At 44.0% G+C, this 24,623-nt stretch overlaps 3 protein-coding genes across 7 annotated transcripts in view; 1 reads left to right on the top strand and 2 right to left on the bottom strand.

Moving 5' to 3' along the window:
• The window catches only part of LOC118372081 (UHRF1-binding protein 1-like), an 88,692-nt gene extending 84,543 nt beyond the window's left edge, over positions 1–4,149 (bottom strand). Inside the window, exon 1 of one of the 3 annotated variants that reach the window (XM_052492521.1) lies at positions 3,781–4,149. In XM_052492521.1, coding sequence (XP_052348481.1) covers positions 3,781–3,824 — 44 coding nt within the window. In that variant the 5' untranslated portion in view covers positions 3,825–4,149. The remainder of the gene's footprint in view (positions 1–3,780) is intronic. The other 2 variants (XM_052492522.1, XM_052492523.1) reach the window with 2 other exon arrangements.
• A 2,438-nt stretch (positions 4,150–6,587) lies between these two features.
• LOC118372084 (cytoskeleton-associated protein 4) lies at positions 6,588–10,432 on the top strand. The gene is made up of 2 exons (XM_035757839.2): positions 6,588–7,046; positions 8,860–10,432. Exons 1-2 carry the CDS (start codon positions 6,738–6,740, stop codon positions 10,096–10,098), a joined length of 1,548 nt encoding a protein of 515 aa, XP_035613732.2. The 5' UTR covers positions 6,588–6,737; the 3' UTR covers positions 10,099–10,432.
• Positions 10,433–11,644: 1,212 nt separating this feature from the next.
• LOC118372085 (inhibitor of nuclear factor kappa-B kinase-interacting protein-like) lies at positions 11,645–18,203 on the bottom strand. 3 transcript variants are annotated; one of them, XM_052492532.1, is made up of 4 exons: positions 17,178–18,203; positions 16,897–17,014; positions 14,593–14,814; positions 11,645–14,128 (listed from the first exon to the last, which is right to left on the bottom strand). In XM_052492532.1, the coding sequence occupies exons 1-4, from the start codon at positions 17,396–17,398 to the stop codon at positions 13,508–13,510; spliced, it is 1,182 nt and encodes a 393-aa protein (XP_052348492.1). In that variant the 5' UTR covers positions 17,399–18,203; the 3' UTR covers positions 11,645–13,507. The 3 variants fall into 3 exon arrangements, 2 of the variants coding, with proteins under 2 accessions (XP_052348492.1, XP_035613734.1); XR_004823150.2 differs by lacking the exon at positions 11,645–14,128 and adding an exon at positions 15,239–16,485 and having other exon boundaries at positions 14,684–14,814; XM_035757841.2 differs by lacking the exons at positions 11,645–14,128; positions 14,593–14,814 and adding an exon at positions 15,023–16,485.
• Positions 18,204–24,623: the final 6,420 nt, after the last annotated feature.

Here is a 24,623-nt window from a genome sequence, read left to right as displayed (position 1 = left end):
CAGCAGCACACTGTTGGTGGAAACACCTCACACCACCAGCCACACTCGCATTTGTGTGTGTGTGTTCCCAAAGGCCAATGTTTTGACATACAACAAGGCCTCGAAGGCAAGAGTCAGACTTTCTCTCCTGCCTTCAGGAGGTCGTTGCAGATTGAAACACTGCTAGTATATCACAGACATGATGTTATCCTACTCTACATGACAGAAGGTTGATATGTTGCACCTCATTGAGTGGAACCCTGGTGAATATGCCCCAAGCATTGACGTTGTTTGACATCACTATAATGAACAGTGGGTCTGGCTTCTTCCAAGCAGGTCTGCTTCGAATGCACGACCAATCATGTAACGACCCTAGGAACTGATAATGACATAATTCCCCCGGTCCTGTTGACGCTAACAGTAATGTGCACACACACACAGTCCAATGTTGTAGGACACTAAAGCTTTGTTCACATTGCCAGTTTGAAGTTATTCGAATCCTATCTTGTTGAATATCCGATCCAAATCTGTTCTGCTAAAAGCACATGAAATTGGTTATTTCAGGCCACATTTCAAACCACCTTCATAGGCGGTTTGAAATCAGATGATTCCTGGCCATGCGACTTGTGTCTGAATGGTCAAATCCAATGTATTTGCCTTCAAGTGGTTTTCAGACTTAGTAGCCATCTAGGAACAAGATATGCCTAATATGTTGACAGTAAAAAAGTGGTAGCTAACTAGCTTGTTAATTGTTTACAAACAAATTAATGAATGTGCCAGCTAGCTGACTGCTGTGGCTAGCCAGCTAGCTGACTGCTGTGGCTAGCCAGCTAGCTGACTGCTGTGGCTAGCCAGCTAGCTGACTGCTGTGGCTAGCCAGCTAGCTGACTGCTGTGGCTAGCCAGCTAGCTGACTGCTGTGGCTAGCCAGCTAGCTGACTGCTGTGGCTAGCCAGCTAGCTGACTGCTGTGGCTAGCCAGCTAGCTGACTGCTGTGAGGAAGCATGAGCACCACAACCAGTCAGTCTACACCACTGCACAGACCCGTCTTTACTATGAATACTAGCTTAAGCAAATGTCTTGTCTGAACACACACATCGGATTTGGTCATTTTTAACTTGCTGTTTGGACAGTCAGTATTCCAAAACGGATTTGAAAAACAAAACTGACTTGAGCATTAAGGCCTACAGTTGTGAACAAAGCTTAAAAGGAAATGACAGTCATGGGCTGTGTACGTAAAACTTGGCTGTGGCCACTGTTTGTGGGAACATGAAGGGCACAGCAACCGCTAGCCATCAAAGCCTCTGCCTTGCCGCATAAATACCAAGGGCTCCGCTGGCAATACTGAAAGTCAAGGGCTTTTGTTCACAATGCATTGCTGGCAGGAAGCAATGCATTAAAAAGCCCAATGCACTTTCCTCTTTCTAAAGCTACAACACTTGTTTAACTGCATTGTGTGTGACTATAACAAAGCTTACTGTTCTAGGTCAATCCAAAACAGTTTGCAAGTCATCCCTTCTTATCCAGCCGGTAACATGGGAGATTCAACCTACATCTAAAAGTTAAGGTTTTATCTAAGCTTTTAGTTTTATAGGCGTTATGTTGTTTAAAGCCAGTTTCCTAGGTGCTACAGGTGTAAGGATGTGAATGCTCTTGGACCATTATCAGTCAGTTGATGGTCGGTTCAACTGAATGTGATGGGGCAATTTATGTTATTACGGGGATGTTCTCCATTTAGAAGATAATGGGTAAGGATTTCAATGAACTTCCCTCGGGGCACCAACCTGGAACAATAAATAATGCATGTGCCTAGCTGAAAGCTGTTGATAAAAATGGGTAGGACAACTGATTACTGTGTTGCAAACATAGGGACTATATTGTGCAGACTCAGTCTCAGGTGTAGTCTTTTCTCTCCATGACCCATGAAAAATATTTTACACTTCACTAGCTGATTGTGTCTATTAATCCTTTATCAAATACTTGTGAGAGGAAAAGGTGGCACAAAACTTTGCCTACTACAACAACCAAGGCCTCTATCTTCCCTGCTCAGTCTCCATGGTACTGGCAAACAAACAAGGCATGTGTGTGTATGATGTGTACAGGTGCTTAGTCATCTCTATGCTGTGGAAGGTGCATTATTATCCCAAGCTGCTAATACAAGCAAGAGCGGACATACATACAGCCCTGGTGCAAGTAAATACCGTAGAGCAGGGGTGTCAAACTCATTCCATGGAGGGCCGAGTGTCTGCTGATTTTTGATAAAGACCTAGACAACCAGATGAGGGGAGTTCCTTACTAATCAGTGATCTTAATTAATCAATCAAGTACAAGAGAGGAGCAAAAACCTGCTCACCCCGCCGTTGAATGAGTTTGGCAAATGTGCAATAGAGCAGAGTTCCCCAATCTCGGTCCTGGGGCCTCTCCATGTGCACATTTAGTTGTTTGCCCGAGCAATACACTGCTGATTCAAATAATCAACTCAACAGCAAGCATTGATTAGTACCGAGTTTGGGAAACCCTGCAGTAGAGAGCAAAGTTGGTGTATTCCACTCAGAATGGCTCCCGAGTGGCGTCATTACAGACACCCTGGTTCGAATCCAGGCTGTATCACAACTGGCCACAATTGGCCCAGCGTCGTCCAGGTTTGGCTGGTGTAGGCTGTCATTGTAAATAAGAATTGATTCTTAACTGACTTGCCTAGTTAAACAAAGGTTAAATAACTTTCCCCGATGTGGCAACCTGGTCTCAGAGCAGTTCGTATTATTCTGCACGGAAACCCGAGACACTACATTTAGTATGATATGTAACTACATTTAGTATGATATGTAACCATACCAAATGTAACATAAGACAGATGGTTACTTAAGGCAAAAACTAAAAAGTGGGGTGGTTGGTTGGTCCGGGTGGGCGTATAGCGACCCAAAAGGTTGTGAGCTTGAATATCATCATGAACATCTTTTGCATTTTACCAACTTTAACTACTTACTACTTTTTAGCTACTTAGCGTGTTAGCTAACTCTTCCCCTGACCTTAACCACTAGCCTAGTTCAAGTTAGCGAGCTAGATCATGTTAGCCACCTAGCTAGAATGTGTAACATATCATACGTTTTGCAAATGTGTAACATTGTGTTTTGGGAATACGTAACATATAATACGAATTGTAATTGAACATACAAAATGGGTGAAGGACTTCCAAAAAGGAATACATACGAAACGTAACGTTACTAAATGAACAGAATAATTTGAAATGTTCTGAGACCTGGTTGGGTGTAGTACTAGCTGTCAGTACGTGGCGTGTTTGTCTCTGCCAGAAGCATATGCTGCTAGCTAGCTAACTAGTGTAGTTTACCTGGCTAACTAGCTAGATAGATGGCTAATGACAATCATTGATGTAACCTATCAAATAGAAAACTTGCTATATCTGGCTAAAACAATGATTAACGGGACATAGCTAGCCAGCTAATGTTAACGTACTGGTGGAGCCTAGGCTATGGAGATTAGTTGCGTTAACAATACGCAAGGTTAGCCATAAGCAGTTATTAAACATGCCAGCTAGCTAGCTAACTAAACACGACACCGGTCTGTTTTTGGCAACCAACAACAAGCAAACTTGCTCGTAACTGGCTAGCTAGCTAGCTACGCTAACCAAGTTCAGCTGCGCAAGCATAGTGAGTGCCCCGTCAGTGGCCTCCCGCGCGCTAAGGTACAGCGCTGCTAACGCGCTAGCTTGGTTCCCAAATGAAACCCCTTTGGGAGTTAGTTGTGTTGTCTCTCCGCCTGGTTCATATCGATTGACACTGACCTGGAGAGGTGTTTGAGGATCTGTTTCTTGATCAGCCCAGCCATGACCACATAAATGATTTATCCCAGCGATGCAGTTCAAATTCTCAATTCCGAGTCAGGGTGCATTTTTTGTGGTCTTTGTGAGACTAGCCCAGTTCTCGCTCCCTTCCCACGGAGATTTGACAGGGAAAAACAAACCTCCGAGACACAGCTAGCTAGCTTCAGAAGGCCAATAAGCCATTACAACTAGTGCTTAAAGTCCATATTCACTGCAACAGCACCTGGAAACACGGCCTGGGCTGTCACAACGTCTGATGGGCGGGCCAGCGCCGACCAAAGTCAAAGAGCATGGATGACTCAGGCATTACGTCAGCATTGCCCCATGTAATTGTTTTATTTTAGAAGTGAAACCGTAATTGCCTGTTTTTACTGTGGCAGAGTACATCCGCACGGGGAGATATTTGGGGGTGGGGCTGCTGCGATATTTTTCGCCGACGGGGGTACCATCTACCTGTGAGTTGCAGTTCCAGTCTCCTCTCGAAAGACTGCCATTCAGTGACCTCTGGTGGACAAAGGCAGGGAGATGGGTCCAGCTGCAGCTGTCATCTATCAGGCCCACCACCTCTCAGGCCCTTCTCCAATGCCAGAACCATCACTTCCGGGTCTGACACATTAAGCAGAATATTTTTTTCTGTTTACCACAGAGAGGATAGCGTTCAAACGACCGACAATCCACTTTAGGTCGAAACTAATACACAATGAACGGTACGCAGTGTCCTTCGCCCCCATTTATATCTGCTATCCAACACATCAACAGATTACACACCAATTTTAAAATAAAACATTGCACAATGATTATACTACAATGATGGCATAGCCTAAATTAAAAACTCTGATAATACTTTTATTTACCTTTTGACCCACATTTTTATTGCATCGACAGTCAGGGGAAATCCATTATATCAAAGTATCAGTTAAACACAAACATTAAGATCCCTGCAACAAAGTGTACAAACTGTAATGATATGCTAACATTCATTCAGGCATTTTGGCAGTATAGTCATATCAGTGAGTACGTTTACATGCATGGCAATAATTAGATATTACATTTACTGTTGCAGTATGCAGATTATGAAATAGTAATGTAACCTTACTCTGTTTACGGTATCTTAATCAGCGTACGGTCAAAATTGAAGTATGCATATTCCGATTGAAACGGTTTTCGGAGCAATCTTTCAAATTGTTAGGACATGTAAACAACTTAATCGACGTTCCAGTAGTGTATTTGATCTGTGCATGTGCTAGCACCAGCCGAGCAAGGCTCTCTCTATGGCATGAGTGAAGTGAGTTCGGAACAACTGAATGTATGCGTTTTAGAAGTATTTTTCACATACACATTTATATGTCCGAACTAAGAATCATATCCGCTTCTCAAAAATAACATGTCTCTGTGATTGCTGATTTTCTGCATGTATCAGAGCTCCATCAGGTAGCCTGATTTCAGATGTGTCCATATACATAGGATTATTAGGGAAATTGTTACTCTTGCAAAGCATGTCAACGTTTTAATTTAACTATTATATTAATATGACTAGCCACAATAATCGCTTTATTGTGTGCATGTAACCGTACTCACTGAGGGGTCCTGGCGTTGGTGGCCTGAGATATTATGTCCCACCAGTAGGTGGCAGTATACAGCGGGGCCTGAGAGATGATGGGCCTGAGAGTCTGCAGTTAGACTCTCTATTGGACAACGGCCAAAGTGCTTGGAGTGTTCAAACATCAGATAACTAAATCATTCTGCAACTTTAACAAACCTTTAAAAACACACGTAAAAACAATTATTTTGTGCCCGATTAATACAAAACAGAGCGTTTTGTTATCCATTTTGTGTAAAATATGCATTTGTTTCTTAATTTGCATTGTGGTGCTTGCTAAATGTTATTGAAACTATTCAAATGTCCAAGTCTACAGGTTTGCAGTTTGCAATCGGTGACAGCAATCCTATCATGATTTGGAGGGAACATAGCTATATAGCGTAGGCTAGTGATTAGGTTACGCTGATTAGGTAATAGTATGCCAATAGCCTAATGACTTCGGCACAATGGAAGAAATTGAAAATATGCCTATTTATTAACATGCATTGTTAATGGTAAAATATATATATATTTATGTGTGTGTGTGTACATTAATAGTTGTTCGAAACACTTCCTGATCTGGTCTGGTATAGCAACATGCCTTGGATTGAGGGAACTCTAGGAAAGGATGTCGAGGCATACACAGTAAGGCTACTCTAGTTGCCACGTATGAAGGGAGGAGCAAATGAGAGGGGGAAAAACTATCCAACAACCCCTTCTCTTTACTTTTGGTAAAGTATTGAAACAAATTACATCAGTTGATTTCTGAGATCATTATTTTTCTAGACATGTTAAGGCTATCCTATACCAGGATTTTGGCTTATATAAGTTGGTAGAGCATGGCGCTTGTAACGCCAGGGTAGTGGGTTCGATTCCCGGGACCACCCATACGTAGAATGTATGCACACATGACTGTAAGTCGCTTTGGATAAAAGCGTCAGCTAAATGGCATATATTATTATATTATAAGCAGGGTTTGAAAGACATGAAACATCAATGGGCGTAATTATATTATTCCAAATAAAGAGGTCTAGTTTTTTCCTCAACTTTATCAGAACTAGTTACTGTGTTTCTGAATAACACTAGTTACTGTGTTTTCTACATAATTCCATAGCCATTGGAGACATAAGGCAAGTACAGCGACCAATTTTGCAGTCAGAAAGTCAGGTCCCACAATAAGAAAGACGCCCCTTTTTTGCATACCTCGACGCGAACGGAGTTCTAGGAAAGCCACATCGCGCTCACTGATACGCTAAATGTACAGTGAAAGCAGTACACAGCATCTGTAGAGACCAGCCTCACACTTCCTCGGACCCCCTGGTAGAAAGCCACATCAGACATGACTGCGAGAAACAGAAACAAGAACAATTTAAGCGAAAAGACTGCTTCATCCACGCAAGATGACGTGGCGAAGAAAAGTCCGAAACCTAGTAGTAATGGTAGCTCCTCAATCCAGGGGTCGGGGTCAGGGAGTTGGGTCAAAGTTATAGCTGCTTTATGTTATATCGCATTAGTAGCCGCTGCGGGCTTTGCTGCTATTTATCTACAACAAGTGTTGAAAGAAGTCCATCAAATCAGCAGCAGAAATGAAGAGACCGTAAGGAAAAATGCAGAGGTTACGCACAAAGTAGAGAATGTTCTTCAACAGGTAAGTAATGCAAACGATATAGGACTAGCCATTTAATGACAAGGTCACGAGATAAGGCAGGCCGTTGAAGACCGCACACCAAAAGTAGATAGGATGAACATATAGACTCCAGATAAGAAATGGCTAGAAGAGGGCCATCTCCCCCTCCTCCAAAAGATTGATGAGCTGGCACAAGAAAAGTACAGATGTAATCTATGCTATTCTTTCCTAGAGAGAGAGTACTGACATTGAAACAAAAACAAATCCAGGTTAATGGAAATACTACATCCTTTGTAATGAAAAGTGAAGTTATATTTCTATAGAATTGACGAATGCATTGATATAATGTATGAACATGCCACCCCATAAATGATCTTTCATTATTATCCAGCTATCCAGTTCCTGCATTAATTAATTCGGTCAAACAGTTATTCCTTCCTTCATTCATTCACTTATTTTCAAGCCTTCATGTAACTTCACTTAACTTGTCATGCATAAATTGAGATCTCCCAGACCAGTTTGAACTAAACCAGTTTGAACTGGAAGCTAACAGTTGTTTATTAAAGCTGCATATGTAGATCTATCCCACAGGCTGGGAAGTAGCTGAGTTATGTAATAAAGCAATGTAACCTACTCATGAGTTACTTACTGTAACTAGGTAAACGTGGGTTTAAAGCTGCATATGTAGATCTATCCCACAGGCTGAGAAATAGCTGAGTTATGTAATAAAGCAACGTAACCTACTCATGAGTTACTGTAACTAGGTAAACGTGGTAAAGAAACCCCTCAGGGAAAAACATTTTCTAAGAACACACATTCAACAAGTAAATCCTGAAACATGCATTGCAGTCTCCTATATGTAAACTTCCTATGTGAGGCTGTGTCAACTATTGTTGTATAAAGCTACAGTATGTGATTAGCTGTGTCTTCCACTGCAAGCTATAAAGTCTATTTCAATAACTACCAAGGCAAAAAACTATTTTGTCAGGCAAATGACTGGTCAGGGATAGACTCTTCCACCCTCTTCCTACTTGGAATGTATTGTACCTGTGTTTCCAGTACATCCAGTACACAGGTGTGACTATACAGATGTACAGATTTAAACCTATGTTATACAATTGAATAGCAGTAATAGTGTTAGATAATATGGCTATTATATTATTTATGCATACATACAGTATTTATAGTAGGGATGTGACAGATTGTAAGGATTTGACAGATTAATAATAAAAGACTAATCGAATAATCATTAAGGCCCTAATCTGTCTTGATGACCAAAGGTTGACCTACACTGAGTGTACAAAACATTAAGAAAACCTTCCTAATATTGAGTTGCACCCCCCCCCCCCCACCCTCAGAACAGCCTAAATTTGTCTGGAGGTTTCAAAAGTGTTCCACAGGGATGCTGGCCCATGTTGACTCCAATGCTTCCCACAGTTGTGTCAAATTGGCTGGATGTCCTTTGGGTGGTGAACCATTCTTGATACACACAGGAAACAGTTGAGCATGAATAACCCAGCAGCGTTGCAGTTCCTGTAACAAGCCAGTTCGCCTGGCACCTACTACCATACCCCGTTCAAAGGCACTTGAGTATTTGTCTTACCCATTCACCCTCTGAATGACACACAGACACAATCCATGTCTCAGGGATTAAAAATCCTTCTTTAACCTGGCTCCTCCCCTTTATCTACACTGATTGAAGTGGATTTAACAAGTGATAAGGGCTCATAGCTTTCACCTGGATTCACCTGGTCAGTCTCTATGTCATGGAAAGAGCAGGTGTTCTTAATGTTTTGTACACTCAGTGTATGCTTCGCTGTCTGTGGTTGTGTAGGTGGACAACGTGAGGCGTGCTGTAGACAGGTTGGAGTCGGCACTGGGCACCATGCGGGCAGAGCAGGAGGTGGGGAGCCGAGCGGTGAGGAAGGGCGAGGCGGAGACACGGCGGGTGGAGGAGGCTCTTCAGAGGCTCCAGAACGAACTGCTGGTTGACCTGTCAGAAGGCATCAAGGAGGTGAAGGAGGCCAGAGAGCGGGACTTCTCTTCCCTGGAGAAGACGGTGCAGGAGCGCCTGGCTGAGTTGAGTGCCTCCATCGCGGACAGCGTGACTGAGTTCACCGAGACCCAGGGTGAGACTCAAAGTCAGCTGGCTGACCTCAAAGCCCGTCTGGATGACATGGAGGACCCGGAGCTGATCAGGCAGGAACTGTCTGCCATTGTCGAAACCGTCGCCGGGCTCAGCACCACTAAGCAGGCCACAGATGAGTCTGCCTATTCGCTGAGGGAGCAGATCGCCGCGGTGGGGTCGGAGCTCCAGACCCGTAACCAGGAAATAGCCTCGATGTCACAGGAAGTGGAGGCGGTGAGGTTGCTGGTGCAGGAGACAGCGGGGAGCCTGCGGCAGCAGGTGTCGGGGGCAGAGGCAGGCATCCAGGCGTTGACAGATCAGGACCAGAGCCTGCAGAGCAGCCTGGAGCTGGCCACCGAAGCTCTGCACAGTCTGGAGAAGGAACTGCGGGGGGAATCGGCCAGGGCTGAGCAGAGGTCCGACGGTCTGGAGGTCAGACTAAAAGTGGTGGAGGAGGGCGGAGACTCCCTGGCCGCGTCGCTAACAGACCTGACTTCCAAGGTTGAGGCTCTTCTTGCCAAGTACGATTCCCACGAGAGCACGCTCGCCGCCCAGGGCACGGCAGCCGAGAAGGCCCGGGCCACTCTACAGGGAGAGCTAGAGGAGCTGAAGGGCAGCCTAGAGGAGCTCCAGTCCAACGTGGTCGCAATGAGTGACGCTCAGACCAATCTGTCTTCCAGGGTCTCTAACCTGGGGCTGCAGATAGAGGGGCTGGAGCAGAAGCTGGAAGCCTTGAGGGAAGTCTCCAAGTCAACCAGCCATCCCCCACCAGAGCTGGAGAAGCTGAAGAGCACTGTGGATGGCCTGGTGGGGAAAGCTGCCAAGCTGGAGAGCCATGAGAAGGCCATCGAAGCCCTACAGGGGTCACTACAGAAGACCATTAGCTCATTGGAGGCCTTGACCAAAGCCCCAGCCGAAGAGCAAGAAGGTGTAAGGGGAGCGTAGGAAGAAGAGAAGGAGGAGGGGGTAGTGTTCAGGAGGGGTAGACTGGGTTGGGTCAATGAGAAATGGGGAACGTGGACTGCTGTGAATTTTAACACAACACTGCACTGTAGTTTTTTGTTTGTTTATTTGTATTTTTTCTCATTTGAGTTTTTCATTTAGTCAGATTCTGTTACGGGTGGTTTCACAAACCCAACTTGCAATATAAGCTCTTGTTCAGGAGCGTGTTATGGTTTACTGATTGTGTTTTGTTACAAAAATTAAATTGGGCCACCACATTTCTGTGTAGACAAGGCTTTAAATTGATTTACATGTATATTATAAAATCTTCATCGTACATTGTATGTTGCTAACTCACTCCAACCTTCTCCGTGACAGATGCAAGGTAGCCATTTTGTACACCACCACACTTCATCAATCTCACTGGAGGTGAGTACTGAGGTGAAAGGTGAGAGTTGTTCGGTCTGTTTCTAGAAGAAGATCATTGGATAAAGATCATAGAAAATCCTTCATAGGATACAGGCTACAATGTTAAAGCACTCCCAGTTCATTTAAAGGCTCACTCTAGGTATGTGCTCCAAATGGCTCCCTATCCCCTATATAGTGCACTACTTTTGACCAGGGCCCATATGGCTCTAGTAAAAGTAGTGTATTACATTGAGCTCCAAAAGTTTTGGGACAGTGACATATTTTTGTTGTTTTGGCTCTGTACTCCTGCACTTTGGATTTGAAATTATATAATGACTATGAGGTTGAAGTGCAGACTGTCAACTTTCATTTTTTATTTTCATCCATATTGAGTGAATAGTTTGGAAATTACAGTACTGTTTGTACATAGTACCCGGTTTTTGTAATGGTGAGAGGTAGGGATTTTTGGGGAGTATGATATTTATGCCTCTAACTTTCTCACTCATTATTCACAATTAATTCAGGACTATCCATAATCATGGTAGCATCCACAAAATAATCAAACAGAAAATGCATCCAACAAATTTGTAGTCACATACTTGATCTAGTCCCCTAAAATTGGGGACAATGAACAAAAAGTGCTGTCATTTCTAAACGGTTCACCCAATATGGATGAAAATACCCTCAAATTAAAGCTGGCAGTCTGTACTTTATACCATTTCAAATCCAAAGTACAGAGCCAAAACAACAAAAATGCCACTGTCCCAATACTAATGGAACTCATCGTATATAGGGAATGGGATGCCATTTGACATATAACCTGGCGCTTCAGACTGACTATATAAGTGGACTTAATACAGTCTGTGATGCTTCATAAAAAGCTTATTGGAGTATTTAATTAGGAAACACTGCTGGGACAGTCAAGTGAGAATTTATTGAAAGTAATTAATTTTCATCTGAAGAGAGGAGATTGCTTGAGGCTAATTCAATAATTTCCTGATAGGCCAGTCATAACCTGATTTGAGTCCGCACACACACACACACACACACACACAAAACCTTCCATTCAACAGGTGCCATTGCATCAACATGTACAAGGAAATTCATAAACATGTATAGGGAATACAGAGTACACACAAACTTCAAATTGACATAATTTATTAAGCACAACCCTCACACGAAGAACAATATATCCAAGGCTTTAAAACACGATCTCTGCAGTGTCCTAACACTACAATGGGGTTGCGACAGTTTGAAGGAATGGCTACTGTAAATACATGTGGTGTGATCTGTACATGTAATTAGCTTTAGTTAAAACAGTGGTATGGTGTCCACACTCTTTACCCAAAGACCAGCTGCAATCTGCGTCCTAATGTCTGGTTTTCATTTGAGCGATTCCAGGTATGTGTAGGTTCAACTCTATCTCTAGAGATGACAAGCCAATGTGCATGTTAAACAAGTTGTGATTGGCTCTCGGTTTGGAGATTGGCCTTTGGTGATTGGCAGCTCATTGTTCAGCTCCGATAGATACTTCCTCCTTCAGACGTATATTTCCTGTAAAACACCTGGAGGCTTACTCAGCAGAGTAGCCCTAGAAATCAATAGATTAGCATGCTTCCCTATCCTACATGATCGTGATGTCTGTTCTACACAATATATTTCCATCGGAACATATGGTAACCCGCTGAATAAGCCCAAGGTTGTTTTTTTTTAAATCAGAGGAGTGCAATGTCAGCAATGTTGCAGATAAAAATGTTAAACAGAACAGAAACAACTCTCAGACATGAATCACAGCTCTATGCCACACATTTCTATCTTCATTGCTCTGCAGTCAGCCCCATTGAATAAACTCCTGGCAACAGATTGTTTACACCAGCAGCGTTCAGTATTCTATTTTAGGTCCCTATACCTTTAAACCACAGACTCATTTCGATTTGATTGATGGCAGAGATGCAAAAACTTGCAGAACTAGCTAGCCATGTGGAACCCCAGGGCATGTATTCAGCACTGTGAACTATTGAGAACATTGCAGGTAGAATGTATAGCGCTGACATCATCATTCCCTATTGTACAGAATCATATTGTAGCAAAACATTCCTCCTGAACAGGCCCCTTAGCCTGAGAATACATACCCGTGTGCAGGTCACACAAGGGTCAAGCAGTGTTGTTACAACCCGCCCACTGGCCAGACTGACAACTGATAAGGGGGAAACTGTTCAAGAGACTGCTCACATTCCAAAACTGTGGACCAGCAAGACCTCTCATTCACCATGATTGATGCCATTTTTCAAAAAAATAAAATAACATTCCAGTCTCATAGGACACAGGTTGGCATTTACTGGGGTGACTCATGTACTGGAGGCAGCTCTGCAGGGTAGTCACTAGCTGGCGCAGCCATAAAATCTGATTTTAAACCTAACCTAAACCACACTACTAACCTTATCCCTAAACCACACTACTAACCTTATCCCTAACCTTAAATTATGACCAACAAGCACATTTTTGTTTTCATGAACTTTGACACTGGCCCTTCTAGTGGAAATTGCTCAGCTCTGCCTCCAGGACAAGATTCATCGCAATAAACGCCAACCTACTCATATGACAGGTTCATTCAAGGATACAATTTGTAAAGCAAAATACGTCAGTCAGCATTCTAGACAAAAAGCCCAGTTAGTCTCAACCTAACCCCATAGGACTTACCTCTCGACCCCCTAAAGATCTGTATAGGTATACAGTCAATGGAAAGTATACTGGAATGTACATTATAGGGGGAGCAACCTGTTCTTCTGTGGTTTCCATTATATTGCTTACATTAATCAAGATCTCTGGGGGGAATCCAGAAGTACCTGTTGTAAGGGCTAGGTGGGGTCGACCATGGCTGTAGAGAGATCAGCAAACTCTGAGATTTACAAAAACGTGCAAGTTATTGTAAGGGAATGATTGGTGACAAGCTGAACGTTTGCCATTTACTCTGTAGATCTATAGCATATAGAAAAGCACTCATTCACAGCTCTCCTTCCAGTGTCTGAGGGAGGGCTTCGCTCACGTTGACTTTCTGCAGAAGCATCTCTCCCCCCACTACGGGCATCTCAGGCTCAACTATCTGAATCAACTGCTGTGTCACAACTCCTAGGTCCTCCTCCACAGCGCTGAGGTTAGCGAATGTCTGCCGTAGCTCTGCGATGTCCTCCTCCCTCCTGGTCAGATCCTCGGCCAGACGGCCAATCCTCAGGGTCAGCTCATCCACCTGCGGAGCCAGCGCCCCGAAGTCCCGCTTGATGGCCGCCACCTTGGGCTTGAGGTCGCCGGCAAAAGTCACCGTGCGGACCAATCGGGCACGGCCGCTTTCCAACTCCCTCAGGCGCTCCGAGATCTGCTGGTCGTTGACGAACAGCTCAGGTAGGCGATGTTTGAGCTGCTCCAGGGCTTGGGCGTTGCGCTCCGTGGCGCCCTTAAGGCCCTGGATGCGGTCGATGCTGCCGGCCAGTAGGTCGCCGATACGTTTGACCATGCTGCGTTCGGCCTGGGCGGCCCGCTCCTCCAGCTCCCGTACCTTCTCCAGGAGAGACTCCACCTCCGACTGGAGTCCATCCATCCGACGCACGTCCGTCCGAACCGACGCCACCTAGGAGATGGAGGAAGAGGAGAGGAGGAAGATGATTCATGGGCAAATCTTTACATGGACGGCCTTTCTATTCTAATGCCACGGTTCTGTTCAACAAGTTGCCTCTGGTTTTGAGACTTCAACCTTTACGTACTTGGAATATACATTTCTTGGTATTATTACATGTAACTAGATATACATGTAACTACATATTACATGTAACGACATACGTAGTTACATGTAATAATACCAAGAAATGTATATTCCAAGTATGTAAAGGTTGAAGTCTCAAAACCAGAGGCAACTTGTTGAACAGAACCGTGGCATTAGAATAGAAAGGCAGTGTAACTACTTTAAAAGCTTATTAAAATACAGTGATTGTTTCAGGAATCTTATCTGCAGTTCCTGTGTAATTGCCTGAGTTATTACATTCTGGTTACCAAAGTAGTAAGAGCATCTAGATGGCTTAAATCATCTTTTAAAACCTTAGTGTTGACATCCTTAGTGATAGCAGAGGTGCGTCCCTCGATTTGTCCCACAGCCTCGGTCAGTGCTGCCACGCTGTCCTGGAGCAGGCCGCGTTTCTCTGTTAGGCCGGACGCCCAGTCCTTCAGCTGGCTTACATCCCGCTCCAGGGCCTCCAAGTGGGGCAGGAGACCACCCGGCTGCCTCTCTAGATGCTCCAACAGGCTCTGGACACCCTCGCACTGCGCCAGGAAACAGGTGGACAGACAGAACAGGGCGGCCATTTTAGAAAAGAGCTTTACATAGGAAAAGACTGACCAGCTAGGCCATGCAGTCATAGGCCGGTAGATAAGATGCATTGAAAAACATGCAGCGAGACAGTCCATAAGTTACACAGAAAGCTGATGTTTGGTACAAATAAATAGAGCAAATAAATGGGTAACACTAAGATATTTGAGACAGGTTTTAATTTACTAGAAATGCAAGCTAGGAGAGAGAAGACATTTTTTTTACAATAGATTTAACCAAATTTGAACGTTTAAAAGATTCAGAAGAACCCTGATAATAAGGCACATTTATTAGAAATGCAATACTGGCATAACTGTCCAACTCATTCAAATATAAAATGTGAATAAAAAAATGTATACGAACTCAACATTTGAGTACCTGATGATATTGGAGTACCGGTCAATTGTTCTCCTTTCAGACACCAACAAGGCAACAATAATATCCTTTACAGATTACAGGAGCAGTGTTTGGTTGCAAACGCTACATTCAGTTGCTGACTTTCAGCAGCCAGTGCAGATAACATTGATTGGTTCCCATATTAGATAGTAGCATGTTTGTGAGACAAGAACTTAAAACCTATTGATGAAACGTATTGCTAAACTTTATCAATAGCAAGTTAAAATGCACAAATCACACAATGTAGCAATGGTTTAACTATGTGAGGATTTAACAGCAGTTTTAAAACAAATTAAATGACAGGACCACTCCTTCTCATGGTTTAAAAATGACATCACACAGAGGTCATCATTATGTACCAGCTGGGGTGGCTCATCCTGCTCTGGGTCCTTGACCTTTCACCCCTCCCTCTCCCCTTCCCTATCCAGCGTTCCAGAATTAGCCTGGTTGTCCTGTTGCTCCTCCCCCCTGCTGAGCTGTCCCAGCGTCTCCTTGACAACAGCCAACTCATTCGTCATCTTGAGGATGCTGTTGTGGACCTGGAGGGCGTCCAGAGCCTGCTTGATGTCCAGGATCTCCGTCAGGGCTTTAAGCATGCTGTCCTCTGTCCCAAACACATGCAGTGTGAGCTCCTCCAGCCTTCGCTCCGCCGTCCCCAGGTCCCCCCCCAGCCTCAGAATGGATCTCACTGCCTCCTCCACAGCCGGGAGGTGAGCCTCGCACTGCTGGGCCCGGGGGATGTGCTCCTCTAGCTGGGCGACTAACTCGGTATCTACTCGGAGCAGGCTCCGGACTTGGTCCTCCAGTTTGTGGAGCTGCTTGGTGTTCCAGTCCAGCTGGTCCTGAGACCGCTTGGCATCCTCGTCCTCGGTGCGGCCAAGGGCGCGTGTGTTCCGCCGGGTGCTGTCCTCCAGCTCCTCCAGCCTCTCGTCCAGCGCCCGGGCCCTCTGCTCGGCCTCGTTCACCCGGGCTGTGGCGCCAGCGTGCGCCTCACGTGACTCCGTCTTCAGAGATGCCAGGTCGGAGGTCACCGAGGCCAGGCCCGTCTGCCACGTCTCAGTCACGTTCAGGAAGCGGGCGTTGACTGTCTGGAGATCGCGAGAGGCGGAGTTCTCGTCATCCTGCATCGCCAGGACGACGGCATGGAGCGAGGACAGGTCACGTTCGAGGCGCTTCGCCAGGGAGAAGGTGGAGAGAGCCCCCTGCAGGTCGTCCTCGGAGGCGGCGAGCTGCAGCCACAACACAAAACAGGGAGGGCTGTTTCTGGGGAGGGCTCTGGGATCCTCAGTATTCTCAGTACAAATCCATGCAATTACATGCACACATTCAGTCAAAAGATGCGTATAGCAATTCTAAGGAAGACAATGTGATTTGATCGCAGAATTCAATTCAACTGGATAGGCTATACAATCCAAGACGCAAGAATAACTGCTGTACATGAATAATGCAGACATGTCTGCAGGGGTTAATAATAAGGGGGAGGGGCCTACATTATGTGACAAGCAAGACAATGACAGTATCAATACACACAATAACATAAACACACATAACAATGCATAGAAGTCTCGGCATAATGTTTTTGTGTCTTGTTCTTCACCAGAGAGAGATGGATAGACAGTTCCAATAGAAACAAAACATACCTTCTTGGACACCTTGATGACTTCCTCCTCCATTTCAAGGAGACTTGCAGTCTTCCCAGACAGTAGTTTGTACTTTTCTTCCACGTCGAAGAATCTTGCATTCTGCTGCAATACCACCCTGTAATGTAAGGGGCGACAATAGCGTCAAAACTCAAACATAAAATTATTAATTTCCTCTTGTTTGGCCGAGATGAAAGTAAATAGGAATTATCCATAAACACACGGGCCTTTATAAATAAAGCTTATGCCCTATGCAAATGTATAGGCTTACTTTTACTTACCATATAAGCACTATGCAAACTATCAGTGACAATAGACAAGTTATCGTTTTCACATCCAGGGAGAACGGCGAGGAGATTTTAGTTTCAGCCAAGCTATTTCCTTCGGTAGCTTTAGCTTTTTTTGCTTCATCTTCGGAAGTGTACTTTGACGTTTCTACCGGTTCGTCATTTTGTTTCTGAGCCGTGGTCTTCTTCCTTTGCTTCACTTCATTACTTGGCATTTTTGTAGCCTGCAGCAACGTTTCGGCTTGCAAGCTTCCTTTTGCCTACTAGGCCTACTTGAAAAGGAATTGATTCAAAGTAGCGGCTGCGAATGCAAGCGACAATGGCCCACAGCTCTAGAAGTTTCGTAGCAGACTAGCGCAAGAAACTCCATCCAAAATCAAGTTAAATGCATTAGTTAAAATGTGAATATAATTAAGAATATTTAGGTATTTCAGATAATCAAATAAACCTTAAATAAAAGTATTCTACTTGCCAACTCATAGAAACAAGTCTACATATCCCGTAAAAAAAATCGACCACTTTATAGCTCATTGGAATTTGTAAAAAGAACAAAATGCGTCAGCCAGCCACGTAGACGGCTGACGCCTGAAAATATTACAACGGTGCCGCCCGTTTTATGATGAGTAGGCCTAGACCCTCTGATTTCAACGTTCCCCAATAGACCGTTTGAGGAAACATGAAAAACGGTGATATTTCAAGTTTGGAAAGGCTAATTAGTATTAATAAGAATAAATGAGGATGACACAGAAAAATCTCAAATAGAGTAGAACACAGTTATGAGCGCTCTTCCTTCATGCAAAGGAACAAAAAAATCTGTGGAGAAAAAAGTACTAAATTGTCATACTTGAGTAAAAGTAAAGATATCATAATAGAAAATGACAAGTAAAAGTGAGTCACCCATTAAAATACGACTTGAGTAAAATTCTAAAGGTATTTGGTTTTAAATATACGTAAGTATCGAAAGTAAATGTACTTGCTAAAATGTTAAAAGTAAAAGTATAAATAATTCTTATTCCTTATGTCAAGCCAACCAGAAGGCATAATTCTCGTGTTTTTATTTATTTATGGGTAGCCAGGGGCACACTCCAACACTCAGACATTTAAAAAATAAAGCATTTGTGTTTAGTGAGTCCGTCAGATCAGAGGCAATCAAATCAAATCAAATCCAATTTATTTATATAGCCCTTCGTACATCAGCTGATATCTCAAAGTGCTGTACAGAAACCCAGCCTAAAACCCCAAACAGCAAGCAATGCAGGTGTAGAAGCACGGTGGTTAGGAAAAACTCCCTAGAAAGGCCAAAACCTAGGAAGAAACCTAGAGAGGAACCAGGCTATGTGGGGTGGCCAGTCCTCTTCTAGCTGTGCCGGGTGGAGATTATAACAGAACATGGCCAAGATGTTCAAATGTTCATAAATGACCAGCATGGTCAAATAATAGTAAGGCAGAACAGTTGAAACTGGAGCAGCAGCATGGCCAGGTGGACTGGGGACAGCAAGGAGTCATCATGTCAGGTAGTCCTGGGGCATGGTCCTAGGGCTCAGGTCAGTTGAAACTGGAGCAGCAGCATGGCCAGGTGGACTGGGGACAGCAAGGAGTCATCATGTCAGGTAGTCCTGGGGCATGGTCCTAGGGCTCAGGTCCTCCGAGAGAGAGAAAGAAAGAAGGAGAGAATTAGAGAACGCACACTTAGATTCACACAGGACACCGAATAGGACAGGAGAAGTACTCCAGATATAACAAACTGACCCTAGCCCCCCGGCGCAAACTACTGCAGCATAAATACTGGAGGCGGAGACAGGAGGGGTCAGGAGACACTGTGGCCCCATCCGAGGACACCCCCGGACAGGGCCAAACAGGAAGGATATAACCCCACCCACTTTGCCAAAGCACAGCCCCCACACCACTAGAGGGATATCTTCAACCACCAACTTACCATCCTGAGACAAGGCTGAGTATAGCCCACAAAGATCTCCGCCACGGCACAACCCAAGGGGGGGGCGCCAACCCAGACAGGATGACCACAACAGTGAATCAACCCACTCAGGTGACGCACCCCCTCCAGGGACGGCATGAGAGAGCCCCAGTAAGCCAGTGACTCAGCCCCAGTAATAGGGTTAGAGGCAGAGAATCCCAGTAGAAAGAGGGGAACCGGCCAGGCAGAGACAGTAAGGGCGGTTCGTTGCTCCAGAGCCTTTCCGTTCACCTTCCCACTCCTGGGCCAGACTACACTCAATCATATGACCCACTGAAGAGATGAGTCTTCAGTAAAGACTTAAAGGTTGAGACCGAGTTTGCGTCTCTGACATGGGTAGGCAGACCGTTCCATAAAAATGGAGCTCTATAGGAGAAAGCCCTGCCTCCAGCTGTTTGCTTAGAAATTCTAGGGACAATTAGGAGGCCTGCGTCTTGTGACCGTAGCGTACGTGTAGGTATGTACGGCAGGACCAAATCAGAGAGATAGGTAGGAGCAAGCCCATGTAATGCTTTGTAGGTTAGCAGTAAAACCTTGAAATCAGCCCTTGCTTTGACAGGAAGCCAGTGTAGAGAGGCTAGCACTGGAGTAATATGATCAAATTTTTTGGTTCTAGTCAGGATTCTAGCAGCCGTATTTAGCACTAACTGAAGTTTATTTAGTGCTTTATCCGGGTAGCCGGAAAGTAGAGCATTGCAGTAGTCTAACCTAGAAGTGACAAAAGCATGGATTAATTTTTCTGCATCATTTTTGGACAGAAAGTTTCTGATTTTTGCAATATTACGTAGATGGAAAAAAGCTGTCCTCGAAATGGTCTTGATATGTTCTTCAAAAGAGAGATCAGGGTCCAGAGTAACGCCGAGGTCCTTCACAGTTTTATTTGAGACGACTGTACAACCATTAAGATTAATTGTCAGATTCAACAGAAGATCTCTTTGTTTCTTGGGACCTAGAACAAGCATCTCTGTTTTGTCCGAGTTTAATAGTAGAAAGTTTGCAGCCATCCACTTCCTTATGTCTGAAACACATGCTTCTAGCGAGGGCAATTTTGGGGCTTCACCATGTTTCATTGAAATGTACAGCTGTGTGTCATCCGCATAGCAGTGAAAGTTAACATTGTGTTTTCGAATAACATCCCCAAGAGGTAAAATGTATAGTGAAAACAATAGTGGTCCTAAAACAGAACCTTGAGGAACACCGAAATTTACAGTTGATTTGTCAGAGGACAACCCATTCACAGAGACAAACTGATATCTTTCCGACAGATAAGATCTAAACCAGGCCAGAACATGTCCGTGTAGACCAATTTGGGTTTCCAATCTCTCCAAAAGAATGTGGTGATCGATGGTATCAAAAGCAGCACTAAGGTCTAGGAGCACGAGGACAGATGCAGAGCCTCGGTCCGATGCCATTAAAATGTAATTTACCACCTTCACAAGTGCCGTCTCAGTGCTATGATGGGGTCTAAAACCAGACTGAAGCATTTCGTATACATTGTTTGTCTTCAGGAAGGCAGTGAGTTGCTGCGCAACAGCCTTTTCTAAAGTTTTTGAGAGGAATGGAAGATTCGATATAGGCCGATAGTTTTTTATATTTTCTGGGTCAAGGTTTGGCTTTTTCAAGAGAGGCTTTATTACTGCCACTTTTAGTGAGTTTGGTACACATCCAGAGGATAGAGAGCCGTTTATTATGTTCAACATAGGAGGGCCAAGCACAGGAAGCAGCTCTTTCAGTAGTTTAGTTGGAATAGGGTCCAGTATGCAGCTTGAAGGTTTAGAGGCCATGATTATTTTCATCATTGTGTCAAGAGATATAGTACTAAAACACTTGAGCGTCTCTCTTGATCCTAGGTCCTGGCAGAGTTGTGCAGACTCAGGACAACTGAGGTTTGGAGGAATACGCAGGTTTAAAGAGGAGTCCGTAATTTGCTTTCTAATAATCATAATATTTTCCTCAAAGAAGTTCATGAATTTATCACTGCTAAAGTGAAAGTCATCCTCTCTTGGGGAATGCTGCTTTTTAGTTAGCTTTGCGACAGTATCAAAAAGGAATTTCGGATTGTTCTTATTTTCCTCAATTAAGATAGAGAAAATATGATGATCGAGCAGCAGTAAGGGCTCTTCGGTACTGCACGGTACCGTCTTTCCAAGCTAGTCAGAAGACTTCCAGTTTGGTGTGGCGCCATTTCCGTTCCAATTTTCTGGAAGCTTGCTTCAGAGCTCGGGTATTTTCTGTGTACCAGGGAGCTAGTTTCTTATGAGAAATGTTTTTAGTTTTTAGGGGTGCAACTGCATCTAGGGTATTGCGCAGGGTTAAATCGAGATCCTCAGTTAGGTGGTTAACTGATTTTTGTCCTCTGGCGTCCTTGGGTAGGCAGAGGGAGTCTGGAAGGGCATCAAGGAATCTTTGTGTTGTCTGTGAATTTATGGCACGACTTTTGATGGTCCTTGGTTGGGGTCTGAGCAGATTATTTGTTGCAATTGCAAACGTAATAAAATGGTGGTCCGATAGTCCAGGATTATGAGGAAAAACATTAAGATCCACAACATTTATTCCATGGGACAAAACTAGGTCCAGCGTATGACTGTGACAGTGAGTGGGTCCAGAGACATGTTGGACAAAACCCACTGAGTCGATGATGGCTCCGAAAGCCTTTTGGAGTGGGTCTGTGGACTTTTCCATGTGAATATTAAAGTCACCAAAGATTAGAATATTATCTGCTATGACTACAAGGTCCGATAGGAATTCAGGGAACTCAGTGAGAAACGCTGTATATGGCCCAGGAGGCCTGTAAACAGTAGCTATAAAAAGTGATTGAGTGGGCTGCATAGATCTCATGACTAGAAGCTCAAAAAGACGAAAACGTCTTTTTTTGTGTAAATTGAACTTTGCTATCGTAAATGTTAGCAACACCTCCGCCTTTGCGGGATGCACAGGGGATATGGTCACTAGTGTAGCCAGGAGGTGAGGCCTCATTTAAAACAGTAAATTCATCAGGCTTAAGCCATGTTTCAGTCAGGCCAATCACATCAAGATTATGATCAGTGATTAGTTAATTGACTATAATTGCCTTTGAAGTAAGGGATCTAACATTAAGTAACCCTATTTTGAGATGTGAGGTATCATGATCTCTTTCAGTAATGACAGGAATGGAGGTGGTCTTTATCCTAGTGAGATTGCTAAGGCGAACACCGCCATGTTTAGTTTTGCCCAACCTAGGTCGAGGCACAGACACGGTCTCAATGGTGATAGCTGAGCTGACTACACTGACTGTGCTAGTGGCAGACTCCACTATGCTGGCAGGCTGGCTAACAGCCAGCTGCCTGGCCTGCACCCTATTTCATTGTGGAGCTAGAGGAGTTAGAGCCCTGTCTATGTTGGTAGATAAGATGAGTGCACCCCTCCAGCTAGGATGGAGTCCGTCACTCCTCAACAGGTCAGGCTTGGTCCTGTTTGTGGGCGAGTCCCAGAAAGAGGGCCAGTTATCTACAAATTCTATCTTTTGGGAGGGGCAGAAAACAGTTTTCAACCAGCGATTGAGTTGTGAGACTGCTGTAGAGCTCATCACTCCCCCTAACTGGGAGGGGGCCAGAGACAATTACTCGATGCCGACACATCTTTCTAGCTGATATGCACACAGAAGCTATGGTGATCTCTGACTGTTTCATCCTAACATTGTTGGTGCCGACGTGGATAACAATATCTCTATACTCTCTACACTCGCCAGTTTTAGCTTTAGCCAGCACCATCTTCAGATTAGCCTTGACGTCGGTAGCCCTGCCCCCTGGTAAACAGTGTATGATCGCTGGATGATTTGTTTCAAGTCTAATACTGCGGGTAATGGAGTCGCCAATGACTAGAGTTTTCAATTTGTCAGAGCTAATGGTGGGAAGCTTCGGCGTCTCAGACCCCGTAACGGGAGGAGTAGAGGCCAGAGAAGACTCGGCCTGACTCCGACCGGCTGCTTAATGGGGAAAACCGGTTGAAAGTTTCTGTCGGCTGAATGAGCGACACCGGTTGAGCTTTCCTACAGCATTTCCTTCCAGAAACCGTGAGAAAGTTGTCCGGCTGCGGGGACTGTGCCAGGGGATTTATACTACTATCTGTACTTACTGGTGGCACAGACGCTGTTTCATCCTTTCCTACACTGAAATTACCCTTGCCTAACGATTGCGTCTGAAGCTGGGCTTGTAGCACAGCTATCCTCGCCGTAAGGCGAGTACAGCGACTACAATTATAAGGCATCATGTTAATGTTACTACTTAGCTTCGGCTGTTGGAGGTCCTGACGAATCGTGTCCAGATAAAGCGTCCGGAGTGAAAAAGTTAAGGAAAAAATAAATAAATATATGAACGGTAATTTACAAAGGGGTTGAATACTTATTCACTCGACTTTTCAGCTTTTTAAAAAGCGAAAACCGTAAAGTTGTCAGGTAGCAAAATAGGTTGGCAACAAAACGCACAGCAACTCGAAAACAAGCCTGCAAGTTGTGACCGGCAATAGGGATGACCAGGGATGTTACCTTGATAAGTGTGTGAATTGGACCATTTTCCTGTGCTGCTAAGCATTGAAAATGTAATGACCACTTTTGGGTGTCAGGGAAAATGTATGGAGTAAAAAGTACACCGTTTTCTTTAGGAATGTAGTGAAGTAAAAGTGGTCAAAAATATAAATAGTAAAGTAAAGTACAGATATTCAAAAAAACAACTTAAGGAGTACTTTAAAGTATTTTTACCTAAGTACTTTACACCACTGCAAAAAATACACACAAAAAGGGAGGTAGCCTAACATTTTGTTTATTTTGCATTGAGCAAATTACATTTCACCAATTTACATACAGTGAATTCAGAAAGTATTCACACCCATGACTTTCTCCACATTTTGTTGTGTTACAGCCTGAGTTTAAAATTGATTGAACTAATATTTTTGTCACTGGCCTACACACAATACCCCATCATGTCAAATTGGAATTACGTTTTTCGAAATGTTTAAAATTAATAAAAAATGAAAAGCTGAAAAGTCGAGTGAATAAGTATTCAACCCCTTTGTTTTGGCAGAGTAAACATTTGCTTAACAAGTCACATAATAAGTTGCATTGACTCCCTCTGTGTGCAATAATAGTGTTTAATATTATTTTTGAATGACAACCTCATCTCTGTACCCCACACATACAGTTATCTGTAAGGTCCCTCAGTTGAGCAGTGAATGTCAAACACTTGATTCAACCAAAGACCAGGGAGGTTTTCCAATGGCCCGCAAAGAAGGGCACCTATTGGTGGATGGGTAAACATTTTAAAAAAGCAGACATTGAATATCCCTTTGATCATGGCCGTCATTGTAAATAAGAATTTGTTCTTCACTGACTTGCCTAGTTAAATAAAGGTTAAAAAAGTTTTACAAATGTTAGATTTTTGTTTAGTATTTTGTTTAGATCGTTGACATGTAAATACATTTTTAAAAATGTG

This window comes from Oncorhynchus keta, chromosome 33 (genome assembly GCF_023373465.1).
Source record: "Oncorhynchus keta strain PuntledgeMale-10-30-2019 chromosome 33, Oket_V2, whole genome shotgun sequence".
Classification (NCBI taxonomy): Eukaryota; Metazoa; Chordata; class Actinopteri; order Salmoniformes; family Salmonidae; genus Oncorhynchus; species Oncorhynchus keta.
Note: the sequence above shows the minus strand (reverse complement) of the source record. Positions and strands in the feature narration are given on the sequence as shown.

Excerpts from the sequence above, each read along its gene's own strand:
- LOC118372084 (XM_035757839.2), top strand. The coding sequence starts at position 6,738 with ATGACTGCGAGAAACAGAAACAAGAACAATTTAAGCGAAAAGACTGCT. Across the intron at positions 7,047-8,859 it reads TAGAGAATGTTCTTCAACAG|GTGGACAACGTGAGGCGTGC; the intron begins GTAAGTAATGCA and ends GTGGTTGTGTAG.
- LOC118372085 (XM_052492532.1), bottom strand. The coding sequence starts at position 17,398 with ATGCCAAGTAATGAAGTGAAGCAAAGGAAGAAGACCACGGCTCAGAAA. Across the intron at positions 17,015-17,177 it reads GTTTGCATAGTGCTTATATG|GGTGGTATTGCAGCAGAATG; the intron begins GTAAGTAAAAGT and ends CTTACATTACAG. Across the intron at positions 14,815-16,896 it reads TCATCAAGGTGTCCAAGAAG|TGCGAGGGTGTCCAGAGCCT; the intron begins GTATGTTTTGTT and ends TTCCTGGCGCAG.